General features: G+C 37.5%; 1 protein-coding gene across 1 annotated transcript in view; it reads left to right on the top strand.

The window, feature by feature from the left end:
• Positions 1-14,178, top strand: part of KMT2E (lysine methyltransferase 2E (inactive)) — a gene marked incomplete in the record, with an annotated part of 163,155 nt that overhangs the window by 63,660 nt on the left and 85,317 nt on the right. The window contains 1 exon segment of the mRNA XM_068130422.2: positions 326-364. Coding sequence (XP_067986523.2) covers positions 326-364 — 39 coding nt within the window.

Here is a 14,178-nt window from a genome sequence, read left to right as displayed (position 1 = left end):
CTCAACAATCAATACGAAATTTCACGTTGCCAAAATGTTCCTATCAATTGAAAGGGGGATTTCACCTCGGTGCATTCAATGCAACTGGGGGGAATCATCTCGTGCTCTCGTCCTTGATATATTTTGGCGAATTGTAGCACTCTGCTGCCAGCACGGATATTGATCCACGAGTAGTGGTTTGACCCAAACCTTGAAAGTGTGGCTCTCCTCGTTTTTATGCACGCTGTCATGTTGGTTTGATTGTACTTTTAGTTTTACTTTTCCCATTGTGTTATGTTTGTGTTAGGACATTTGGCTATTTACTGTTTTTTGTTGTTGTTTTCAGACTTTCAGGGAAGGCTCAAGACGATCATCAAGACTAAAAGTGAGTGGATTTTGGGTGGGGGGATGATGGGGTGGGTTTAAAATAGAGAACACAAATCGTTTGCTTTCCTTTCCTCAAAGGCAATGCTGCCCTCAACTGAAGCAATAAGCTTGGGGTTTTGGGTGTTAGGGGCCTTCTTTTGTTGGCACCAGGGCATATAAATGAGAGTTGAAATAGAATCACAAAATATTCTTGCTTGTTGACATTCCATTTGATCATTGCAGCTTCCCATGTTTGAACGGTATTTCAGTATTTCCCCTGCTTGGCTGAGAGTAGATGTGATGTTATGAGAATTTGCAGAATGGAGAGCAAGGAGTTTAACAGGATGTAATGGTGCAGATGGAGCGCATTTACTGTTTTGCTGTCTAGTACTGTATGTGTTCTGTCCTCGACCCGACTGTAAAAAAGTGCGCCATCACTCGGATATGTTGATATAGCTGTCCCAACTGCTTGGATTGTTAGATGCTAAATATGTCATGGTGTCTCATGAAGAGCCTGCACCACGAACAAATTTAATTCATGCCACCTTCCAGGCCTCGACATTATCAGTTGTCTGTCTGTCTAGGGCAGGCAATTTTGTCTGTAAGACCAGTGAAAACCTCAATAAACCTGTTCGAAGGAAATTTCTCCTCAATTGTCCCACTGAATGTGGAGAGAAAGTAAACGTCATAAAGATTGCGTCGCTGGTACATATTGTTTTGTCGGTAGGGTAAAGCAATATCTAGTCAGGTAGATCTGAATAGGTAACATGCTTCGTCTGTCGCGATAGGGAATCTACCTGTAATAAGTTCCATGTGTAGTCCGGTTTGTCGGGTAAGATGTCTGCTTGTGAACATACCAGGATGTTCGGGTGTTAGATAGTGTAGGGATTAAGATAAACCCCTGTGTGTCACACCTGGTAATCAAACTTTTGTCCCTTATGGCAATGCATACCCATATAAACACTTAGACAGGCCCTGTAGTGCACCCAGTAATTAAATTCCCTTCCCTGACAATGACTTCGGAAGAAACCAGGCAGGAAACCAGGCTGGGACACCACCGATGATGGCTACTGCCAGACGCATCGCGAACTTGCATAGGAATGCCACAAGGAGGCCTGTGATTGGTCAAAGCGGGAGGCGCTCGGCAAATGGGAAAGGGCCAGCGTGTGCGACTGGCAGCCAATCAGGACAGGAGGACGAGGACGCAGCTGTGAGGGAGGTAACTGGCTTGGGAAGAAAGGACTGGAAACGTCGAGAAGATCGACGTCACCAGGGAGGTTCTATCAGGGCGTGCCGAACGACATTTTCCCTCTTGCACGTCCAGCTCGAACTCTTGCGCAGCACGTCCCTCTGGTCTTGCTCTAGCTCTTGCGCAGCACGTCCCTCTGAAGCTCTTGCGTTTCTTCTTGGTCTTGAGAGGTCCTGGTGGTCGTTGGTTCACCATCTGCGTGGTGCTTGGAGCGGTGCTCGGTGCTCCTGGAGCTTAGAGTGGTGCACGGACCTCGTGGGCGGTCGACGAGGAGCCTGGAGTGGGCGTTGGCTCGGGCCTTCGTGGTGCTGGAGCGAGGGACCTCGTGGTGTGCAGCGGAGCTTGGAGCCGCGTAGGGACAAGACAGATAAGGACGCATCATTTCACAATTACATGAGTAGTGTATATATGTTGCTTCTGGGACACTCTCATTTTCCCATTGACTTACATGTTAATTTTTCCCCTCCCTCATTGCCCCTAAACACCTCTATTTCTCTCACCCTGTTCTTTACGAACCTTCTAACCTTTTGACATGTTATCCTTATTCATTAGACCACTTAAACAATGGTCCTTCTGTGTGAACCTGTGATCCTTCTGACCTTATGGACCTTTTAACCTTTTACTCTTAATATCATCTGGTGAATCATCTTTGACCCACTCAAACAACGACCATACAAATATTTGTTTATGCGTGGGCAATAATTTAATTCTCTTGCCACTCCCTTCACCATCTAATATATTAACAAAAAAGATGTTTGAGTTTGGTTCTTTATTAAGATATTTTAACTGAGCTAAGATAAAATGGTAAACCTCCCTCAATGTTCTTGTTTGAGCGCCTCCAGTGCCACATACCATTTTTAAATTAAAGTATATATTTTCCTGGCAACCATCAAAGTTTTCCGTCCACTCAAAAATATTTCCATCTTTTTTACCCAATTCACCGGTATTTAAATTAATTCTCTTATTTGCTTTGTAAATTTTTTTACCAGTTGTCTTTTCAATTATACCTATTTGATATTTTTCACATTCGTTATGTTTACCATTTATATACCAAGGTTGATTACACCTCCACTCTTTAGTCTGGTTGGTACTTGGTTCTATCATTTATATAATAGTAAAAAGGCGGCGGTAGCCCGTTAAAATCCCTAACCCCCCTTTTTAACTTATCACTTATATACTTATATAACCATAAGGGAGACTATCAATTCCATTTTCTAAAATAAACCTCTTATCATCAAAAGCCCCCAATGCTTTCTTATTCACCTCTTCTGAATATAATTTATGTTTATAACTTCTTATTCCATTAATCTTTCTAAACTCTTCTTTCTTTGTTGTTAAACAGTTATAATAATCCTTAAAGTTTATTGTTTCTTTAATGACATTTTTCTTTACTAGGGCATGCCCGTACTATATATATATCTAAAATTATATCCCCCCCCTCTATTTACATGAAATGGTTTGGTCCATTCGCAAAGCCAAAGCGAACGGCTTGCGAGTACGGTGACAATCCCCCCCCTCTATTTACATGAAATGGTTTGGTCCAAAGCGAACGGCTTGCGAGTACGGTGACAATCCCCCCCCTCTATTTACATGAAATGGTTTGGTCCAAAGCGAACGGCTTGCGAGTACGGTGACAATCCCCCCCCTCTATTTACATGAAATGGTTTGGTCCAAAGCGAACGGCTTGCGGAGTTTGGTAAAGAAATCGCCATAGCGTGCACAAACGCGCAGGAAAGCGAAAGAATCGCAAATTAGTTTTAATTAGTTTTAAAACATAGTTTAACGCCAACATAGCGGCAACATAGTTTGCCAACGTGAAATAAATGAATACGCTCTCAAATGTGCCGTCCGAGGCAGAGTCTGTTCGCCACGTTCGGCACACGTGATAACTCGCTGCTCTCTGATTGGTTGAATCGTTTTTTGGACATAGCTCGGTAACTACTTGTCCGATTAATATGAAACCTTGAAAAGGCACATCCTCGGGTCCCCTGCAATATACCTGGCAAGTTTCAAGTATATCGGACCGGTAGTTGTGGAGAAACAGCGGTCGCATACACACAGACACACACACAGACACACACACAGAGATTACTGGAATTATAGATAGATGCCTTTTAACTTCTTATCAGTTTTTTCAACGTTATTCACAATGTATTTATAAGCATAAGCCTTAGACCTCAATCCCACAAATTCACTCATGACATTTCCTCCTAATTCATCCTTAAACTTTCCAATCACCTTTTTATTTTTAGAAGAGAACAACTCACTCTCTGGACTGTAATTACTAGTGTCATAGATATTAATGTCCTTTTTCATGTCTGAATAAACATCATCCGTATTAATTTGCAAAATAAAACTATCTGTATCCATATAAAGTAGATGAACATCATTTTGATATTTCTTCCTCAAGTTATTATAAAAGTAATCATACATTAATGACTTTGATAAATCAAGAATTGATGTTCCAATATAAATAGGTTTGTTCATTTCAATACTCTCTTTAATCAAATGGATCGCACAAAAGTTCTCAGTAAAGACCTCAGCTCTAGTAAAACTCGGTCTATTAATTAATTTTGATGCTTGTTTCCAAGATGTTGATAGTCTGATATTTTGTCTTTTTCTCACATTTTCCATGGTCTTACCAAAGACCGCATTATTCATCAATTTATAAAAGTCTTTCTCAAAATCTGTTTTTGACTCTGTTCTTCTTTGTGTATTAAAATCAATGTACCCCTTCAACCAATGACTTTGATTGAACTTTAGAACCCTATGGATCTTCTCTACTCTTAGACCTTTTGATAAATATTGTCGCAAATTTCTTTGGTGTAGAACATAATTTTTCTTGTTATATAATGTAGTAAGTAATTTTTCTGTTGATTCACCTATATTAAATGATTGTTGATAATCACTTAACCACTCCTTCTTTGGACTTTCCTTTTCACAAGCAAATGGGAGATCTTTGTGTAGGTTATGAAGTTCCTCTGGATATTTCAAATCGACCTCAAAATAATAACCAACCTTTGAATCATTCAATTCTTTTTGTGTAGAGATACATACATCTTGTAAAACCTTTTTGTAGTCTTTTTCCTTTACCCATCTAAGTTTTCCATAAGGAAGAGCCTGAGACATTGCCCAGCCATACAGGTTGTTCGCATCATAATACATCAAGTAGGAGCTCTCTACCGATGGATCATAATTTGGAATGTACTTGTTATTTGCTTTAGCATATCTCATTGAACAGACTTGTGAAATTCCTCCTCTCTTTGCCTTTTCAATCATCAAAAGCATATCAACATCGGTTATCAAATCCGAAGCTTGTTTTGTCATTTTTAACATCGCGCTCCAAGCCAATCCAGGAGCAGTGTAATAGTGAGCAGGATCCAATCCATATCCAGAATGACAGATTGTTCTGAAAGCCTCAAACACATCAGCCAACAAAAGCACATCAATTTTGAGGTACAAATCATGATACTCACCAAGATTCTTAATGTTATATTTTTTCCAAACATTTTGTGCGTGTACATAATCTTTATCAGATATATGACTATTATTTAATTTGTTATAGAAATTTTCTTTTAAAGGAAGTTGTGTTTCATTGAATCTCTCAAATGAGTCCATATAGTCATAGGGGTAAATTCCCTTTTGTGTTAGAAAATCTTTATCTAAAAAATACTCTGAAAGACATGGAAACTCTTTTAGATTTTGAACCAAGTTAGCCAATGGACTTGCCATGAATTTAAATGTATCAATAAATCTGATATGAGTAATAGGAGATGTGTGAATTGTTTTTGTGAATGAAATGTATTTCTGATCCGTGTTTGGAATTGCTGAGATACTTCCAGAAGTCTTTGAGAGTTCCTTGATAAATAGATGTGTATCATAATGAGCGTTGTTATGAAGAAAGACAGGAATGAAAGAGGGGAGTTGATAATTAATATTACAACTTTGATGAGCCGGACCTCTATATTTACCAGTGAGATGACAATGGTCTCTAACCTTTAGACCTTTACCAATTTTCTCCTCACAAATATGACAGACATTGTTTTTTATAAATTCCCTTTTTTCTTTACTTGTTAAGGACATTGGTTTATTGGTTTGTCTCATTATCTTGGTTAATCAAACACAGTCTTTTTCTAGTCGTTTCACAAACTCCTCTGGGGTATTTGAGCCTCTATACATCTCTAACTTGTTATATTTATCACCAACGGATGATTTGATATAATAACAAAAACCACAAGGAGTATGTTTTTGATATTTATTTGTGTATGATTCTTTTGGATCTGGAGAAGCAGTATCAATTTTTTCTAAAATACTTTCAAAATCAGCATATATAACAAATGGATGTTTTATTGTTTTCTTTTCATCTTTGAATGTGATCTTTGAGTCTTTTTTAGGCATGTTGATTACCGTTGATTTATGTTCACCACAATAATTTGAATGTTTATCTAATCTTTCTTGTGTATGGAAGAAGTTAAGACAACGCATACAAATATATATTTTATTTGTTCTTTTACATACTTGTGGTTTTATTAATTTTGTAATATCTTTGATGTATGTATAATGTGAATTTTCGTCTGAATTAAAATATAGAAGATTAATATGAGTTTGTTTACAATTGTCAGAAAGCTTTAAAACCTGAATGTTGTTTGTTTCTGTTAGACCATAAACATTAACTGATAAATTATTCAACTTTTCAAATTTAGGAATATCATTTAAAGTACTATTACTATTTGTAGCTGTGATGGAGGTGCTGGCTCAGACCGTAAAGGAGGGTTTACCGTGGGAGTTGTTGTATGCAGATGATCTGGTGTTGATTGCGGAAAGTATGGATGGACTGAAGGAAAAGATGAACAAGTGGAAGGAATGTATGGAGACAAAAGGTCTGAAGGTGAATATCGGAAAGACAAAGGTGATGGCAAGTGGTAAAGCATGTGGTGAGGTGGAAAGAACTGGGAAGTGGCCGTGTGCTGTGTGTAGGAAGGGTGTCGGAGTGAACTCCATTCAATGTACAATGTGTGCTGAGTGGGTTCATCAAAAATGTAGTGGTCTGAGAGGGTCATTAACCAGTGTGGCAGCTACATTCAAATGTAAGGTGTGCACAGAGGGAGCTGCAGATGGAGGAAATGTTGAGTTGGATCTTGGAGACGGCGTGAAGCTGGAAGGTGTGAAAACATTTTGCTACCTCGGAGACATGCTGAATGGAGAAGGTGGATCAGACTCGGCAACGGTTGCTCGAGTGAGATGTGCATGGAAGAAGTTTCGGGAACTGAGTGGCGTGCTGATGAGGAGGAGAGTGTCGCTGAAGCTGAAGGGAAAGGTGTATGCTGCATGTGTGAGAAGTGTTATGATTTATGGGAGCGAGACATGGGTAATGAACGTAGAGCAGCAACGTAGGCTGGAAAGGGTGGAAATGCGAATGGTTCGATGGATGTGCGGAGTATCGTTGAGAGAGAGGAAGACAAATGATGAATTGCGAAAGATGATGGGAATATTGCCTGTGATTGATGCTGTGAAGAGGAACAGGTTGAGATGGTTTGGTCATGTATTGAGGAAGGATGAAAGTGACTGGTTGAGAAGAGTGATGGAAGTTAATGTAGAAGGAAGTAGAGGACGGGGAAGACCGAGAAAGACTTGGCTAAAGATGGTGGAAGAAGAAATGCGGGCAAGGGGGTTAACAAGGAGAGATGCAGAAAATAGGGCAAAATGGAGAAGATTGTCATGGGGACCACAAGGCTAACCCCCGCTCTAGCAGGGAACATGGCCTTAAAATGCATGTTGTGTGTTGTTGTATTTAAAGTCATCGGAAACTTTAGATCTTTCGTATTTAATGTATTCTCATATTTTTTATAATGAGATACTCTTTCATTATGAAAATGTGGAGGATGTAAGTGTGCTAGAATAGACCAGAGAAAACATTTATTGTCTTTATTTTTGATATTGATAACTGCTTTTCTATTTTTGATAACACTGGGTAAATCAATGTAAGAAGAAGCTTTTAGAGGATCTGATTTAAGAATATGAATGTCTATGTAAATAATTTTTCCTATATTGAATCCACTTCCTACGATTGAATTATCCACATCTTGCTCTTGTTTAATAAGTTCATCATAGACTCCTGATGTTTTAAAATCTTGATATGAAGATATAAAGTGTGGCTCAGTTCTCATGTATGGTGTATCTATAACTCCTTCGTCCTTTGTCATTTCTAATTTTACTCCCATATAAAATTTAAGTGGTTTCATTTCTTTTAGTGTTTTTTCAATCAACGTTTGAACAGCAGGTTTAACTATTTCTACAGCATCAACTATAGACTCTGGTTCAGGAGGTTTGAAGTTAAAGACTCTTATTTTAATATGTCCTTTGAATGCACCATCAGAGTTTTTAATAGTAAACAATTTTGACAAGTGTTTGTTAGTTTTAAGATGGGCTTTAAACCCCTTCTTGAGGATGGTTGTTTTACAGACCTTACAATGTTTTGTTTTAGGTGGAAGAGGGGAAAGTTTGTTAAGAATGTTGTATGTATGTTTTGCGGTGAGAATATGTTGTTTATAATATTTTACTTCCTTCTCGCAAGTATCACAATAAACCATATTTATAGCGTGAGAAAACGTGGTGTTTTATATATATCACTGTGCTTAAAATAAAACACTTTTGAGCTTTACAGCTCCGTTTTATATATATCGCTGTGCTTAAACTAAAACACTTTTTCACTCAGAATCATCGAAGTCATAACTATCACATGAATACTCAGAATCATACTCAGAGTCATCAATAAAGCTACTCTCATAACTATCATTTGAGCACAAACTATTAGTATCATAACTATCATCTGTGTTCAATGAAATACTATCATCACCATCGTCCGAGTTCAATGAAATACTATCATCACTATCGTCCGAGTTCAATGAAATAGTAAAATCTTCACTGCTGTAATGACTCATATTTAATTAGCAGAAAAAACCTTTCCATCTATACCAATATACTTTCTTTCATTAACGGATTCAATCTCTACATTTTTAATATCAAAAGTTATCTTTAAATAATCTCTAACTATCATAGAACGAAATGACATTTCACCAGAAATATTAACATCATTCATTTTACTTAGATCTACACCCTTTGGATTATTAAAGTAAATACAAATTTCTCCACGAGTATTGTTGATGGTCTTATCATTCTTTTTCAAAGTATCGTGGTCAATCACTTTTTCAAGCTTTGAATAAATTGCCAGGAGTAGAGGAGAAACTTTTGTTAGATTTACTTTAATGGATGTCTTTCCAGGTATAGTTAGAGCTCTTCCTTTAAATGAAATAGAGGGGCTCATGTTATTTTCCATAACTGGTTTTACCCAAAAATTTCCATATTTATCTTTGTTCAATTTAACATCTTTGACATATTTTTCTATATCTTCCACCGAAGTAGAGATTGATTGAAATTTGTCTTTTGTGCTTTGAAACATTGTATTTATTAATGAATAAACTTGCGTTTAGTTTAAGTAAAAATTTACTGTATAAATATGATAAGTTCTGAAGGATATTTAGAATTTCCAGACTCTCCATATGATAAATTAGAGAATTGTCCGGCTTGTGATAGAATAGGGCTTAATAATGAGGGTTCATATAAACAATGTATTTTCTGTGATTTAATTTTAATTAATGATAATAAAAAATATAAAAATATATATAACTCTTTTAAATTAGAACCAAAAATGAATTACTTTACAAGATTATTAAGAGAGATGAATGTTAAGTATTGTGATGATAATACACCGTTTCTTTCAAGGGAAGAGACTATTTGTATTGAGGAAATGTATAAGGGTTTAATGATATTTATTATTCAAAATAATTTTAAAGAAATGTTAATACAAGATACTATATAAATAAAATAATGAATTATTTTGAAATTAAACCCGAACTCAGGATAAAATATAGAGTTTCTAAAATAGCTCAAAAAAAGTTAGATGACTTGTTTTCCAAATATATAAATGAATGATTTTTTACCCGTTTGGGAAAATAAGATAAAATTTAATAACCATAAAAACATTCCAAATTCATTGAGATGTCTAATAGTTGGTTCAAGTGGATGTGGGAAAACCTGTTTACTTTTAAAGATGCTCCTTGGTCCTAATTTTTTAGATTATGATAATTTAATAATTTTTACAAAGTCAAGTTTTCAACCCGAGTATCAACTACTCTCACAGGGTTTTAATGCGGGTCTTAAAAAGGAAGACATTATCGGTTTATTTAAACTTCAAAACAAACTAAATGATTATAATATTGAAGATATAATACAATTATTTTGTGATACACAGAAATCAAAATCGAAACCAAAACCCATAACTTGTATTCTCAGTGATAATACGGATGATATACCTTCACCTCAAGATTTAGATGAATCAAAAAAGAACCTCGTCATCTTTGATGATTGTGTTAATGAGAGAAACCAAACAGTAATGGATAGCTACTATACAAGAGGGAGACATTCTTCTTGTAATTGTATATATCTTAGTCAATCATATTTTCAACTCCCTCGACGCTCAATAAGAAACAATGCCAATACTTTTATTTTATTTAAGTTAAATTCAATAGATGTATATAATTTTTGGAGAGATAATTGCTCTACGTTATGTAGTAAAAAAGAATTTGAAAATTATATGAAACACACGATTGAAAAATATAAATATATTGTTGTGAAACAAGATGAGATATTAAAGGATGTATTTTTATTTTAAACATAATTACATATATAAATGATAACTATTATTATTAATCTTGTGGGTAAATCTGCTTCAGGAAAGAACTTTCATAAATCTAAACTCTTGAATAGTAAAAATGAAAAGATTGTAAGTTTTTTTTAAAAACACCCTATGATTCGTTTTGTGAGTACTACAACCAGAGCAAAGCGACCAGGAGAAGTAGAAGGGAAAGATTATTACTACATTTCAATGGAGGAACATATGCGATTGAGGAACGAAGGTCAAATATTTGAGGAGGTCTCTCTTGGTTCTACAAAATATTCACATTGTAAGAGTGAGTTAAATAAAGTAAAATCTAATGGTCTTGGGATTTTAGAAACTAATCCTGAAGGAATGAGACAAATTATTAAACAATTGTGTGGTGATGGAGTTAAGATTTTATCATTCGGTTTTGATATCGATGAGGAGACTCAACGCAAACGTATGAAAAGCAGAGATACAAGTATTAGTGAAGAAGAAATAACAACTCGTATTAATACCAATAAAGAATTTGATAAAATATTTAAAGAAAAGGATTTATTTCAACACATTTACTATAATGACAAAGAAAAGGAAAATTTTCCCATTGACCTTTACAATTCATTAAATTATATTTTTCAATAAATAAATACAGAAAATGAATACCGAAGAAAGAGCAAGAAAGTTTAAAGAACATCAAGAGTTGGTTTCAAAAGTTGTAAAGCAACAGGAAGAGATAAAGAAGAAACGGAGACAGAAACTAACTGGTGAAGAAGCCTTTGAAAGAAAACAAGAGAAATTTTTTAAACCGCTTTTAAAAACTCAACACCCTACAGTTCCCACGGTAGAATTTACTCCAAAAAAACTTCAAATGCTCAAAGATTTTAGTCAGATAACAAAACAAGAACTTGGAAAATTAGAATATAATGATGAAGAATTATTTCAGAAACTTGAGGAGGTAAATCAACCCCCTAATTATGTAGTGGAAGCTCTTCAAAACAATGAATATTTGGCAGATTCAAAAACCAGAGCAGGTCTCATTCCAACAGAAGAACCAGCAGTGTTCCATCTTGTGGAAGAAAAGGTATTGATATTTAATGATGAATTGATGTTCTTGAGTTCTACTCAACCAAATGTTAAATTAACTCCAAGATTAATGTTTCTTCTAACAAACCCCGGATTCAGCGGTTCAAAATATTTTGAGGAACCACTTGATATGGAAAGAGAGGAAGATACGGTATATATTGAGTTGCTAAATGCACTTGATTATGGAGTTTCTGTTGCTGGTAAAAGTAAGAAGAATGAGAAGGAGAAACATATTATTGATGCTTTAAGTAAGCTTGGTTCGGGTGTTAGTTTTCTTCCAAATGACCCATCACAATTAGTTAATAGGCTATTATTGTTGTTAGGTAGTAAGAAGGCTGGAAACAACAATTGTTTTAATGAATCCTCAGCCATTTTAGATCAGTTGATGAATATGAAAATAATTAATAAATGTCAATACAAAGATATTTTATTAGATATTAAATAAGATGAGAAGCACAATTCTTAGTTTTAATTTCACAACGAGCGATTACACAGCTTCATTCCCTTACCCACTACAACTTGACCCCCTTACCTCATATGAGGCATCTTTATTGTCGATGGAAACTTATAATACCTTGTTTAATATCACAGAGAAAAACAACAAGTTTAGTTATAATCCAGGAAGTGGATATAAAACTATAACCGTTTCACCCGGAGCTTACGAGATTTCTCAAATATCTTCTGAAGTCTCTCGCCTTATGAAAGAACAAGGTGATGAACCAAAAAATATTGTAATAGATATTCAAAAACACACTTCAAAATCAACGATTAAACTTAAAAATAATTATAAAGTTGATTTCACGATTGAAAATTCGTTCAGAGAGCTATTTTTTTTTTTTTTTTTTTTTTTTTTTTTTTTGTATACAAGATCGAGGCTCGTGAAAGAGTGAACATTAATCACACAGAAAGACAAACCGACACATAAAACATATAACATCGGGAGCGGTAGACAAGATGGGGAGAGAGGGGGAAGGACACAAACACAACATTTGAGAGCAGGGACCGAGAGACATGGAGACATCGAGAGATCTGAGAGAGGGCGAGGGCTTTGGGGGGGGGGGGGGGGCATGGGAAGGGGGCGGTGGGAGAGGTATAAAACATATGGACACTGCCAGGACTTCCAGGAAAGAAGTTGGAATTTCAAACAAGGTGGATCTGGGGTGAATTACCGGGGCTAGAAAAGATCAAGGTTTTCGATGGGGGAAGATAAGAGATGGTGGTGAACAGCTGTTTTAAAGACCTGGAGGGAGGAGTGGGATTGAAGGGAGTGGGGGAGTTTGTTCCAGAGGCGGGAGAAAAGGGGAATGAAAGAGTGAAGGTGAGCAGAGAGCCTAGACTTTGGCAGTTTAACCATAAGAGGGTTGCAGGCAGATCTTGTGCGACCTGAAGGAATATTGGGGGGACAGAGCACAGAGAGAGCTGGGGGAGCAAGGCCGGAGAGGAGTCGGTAGAAGACAGAAAGACCACCAACCTGCCTGCGGTGAGTGAGTGAAAGGCCCTCGGCGTTGACTACATCGCAGGAGATTCCAATGATTCTGAAAGCTTTGGCCTCAACAGCGTGAAGCCGAGCAAGGTGTGAGGCAGGAGCACCAGCCCAGAGGGGGGAACAGTATTCCATTGAGCTGCGGATGAAAGCCTTGTATGTGGTGAGGAGCTCAGGTGTGCCAAGGAAGGACTTCGCACGACGGAGGATGCCCAGTCGGCGACTGGCTTTGGAGGCCAGCTTGGAAATGTGGTTTTCCCAAGAAAGATCATGGCAGATAGTGAGACCCAAAAGCTTGAGCGACAGAACTTCTTGGAGAGGATTGTTGAGAAAGTAGATGGGAGGGTTGTCCAGTCGGTCCTTTCGGAGAGACATTGTAAGAGTGTGAGATTTGTCAGGATTGAAAGACATGTTCCACTTGTTTGACCAGTCTGTGATTTTGTCCAGGTCTGCAGAGAGTGAGGAGGCTGCAGACTGCCGATCTGAGGGATGAGGAATGGAGCGACAGAGAGTAGAGTCGTCAGCAAAGAGATAGAGAGGATTTTCAAGTGAGTCAGAGAGATCATTGATGAAGACCAGAAAAAGCACAGGGCCCAGAACACTACCTTGGGGAACTCCAGCCTGAACAGGAAGAGGAGATGAGAGAAACCCATTCAGGGCCACACGTTGACTACGACCAGAGAGGAAGTCCGCCAGCCATGCGTGGAGATTTCCATGGATACCAAAGGAGGAGAGTTTGGAGAGCAGAGCAGGGTGCCAGACCGTATCGAAGGCACGTGAAATGTCAAGGGAGACAGCTCTAATTTCCTGTTTGGCGTTGAGGACCTCCATCCATTTTTGAGAAAGCAGAAGCAGCATGTCCAGAGTAGAGTGACCAGGTCTGAAACCAAATTGATGATCAGAGATCAAGCCATTGGAGAAGAGGAAAGATTTAATATCTGAAGCAATGATGGATTCCATGACTTTGCTGATAATTGGGAGAAGGCTGATTGGTCTGTAGTTGCTGGGATCTGTTTTTGCACCTTTTTTGTGCAAAGCGGTGATGTTGGCTGATTTCCAAGCAGATGGCAGATGACCTTGAGCAAAAGAGAGGGTGAAGAGAACAGAAAGAGGGAGTGAAAGAGCAGAAGAACATGATTTTAGGAACCGTGGGCTGATGCCGTCAGGACCAGTTGCAGAATCAGAGTCGAGGGTTGACAGAAACTTTTCCACCTTGTCAGGAGGAAAGGACACAGAGTCCAGGAGCAGCTGGGTACGACTGGGTACGGTGGGTACAGAGAGGGATGGGTTTGGGACACAAGA

This window comes from Myxine glutinosa, chromosome 11 (assembly GCF_964187855.1).
Source record: "Myxine glutinosa chromosome 11, kmMyxGlut1.1, whole genome shotgun sequence".
NCBI lineage: Eukaryota > Metazoa > Chordata > Myxini > Myxiniformes > Myxinidae > Myxine > Myxine glutinosa.
This window is presented reverse-complemented; position numbering and strand designations above follow the sequence as displayed.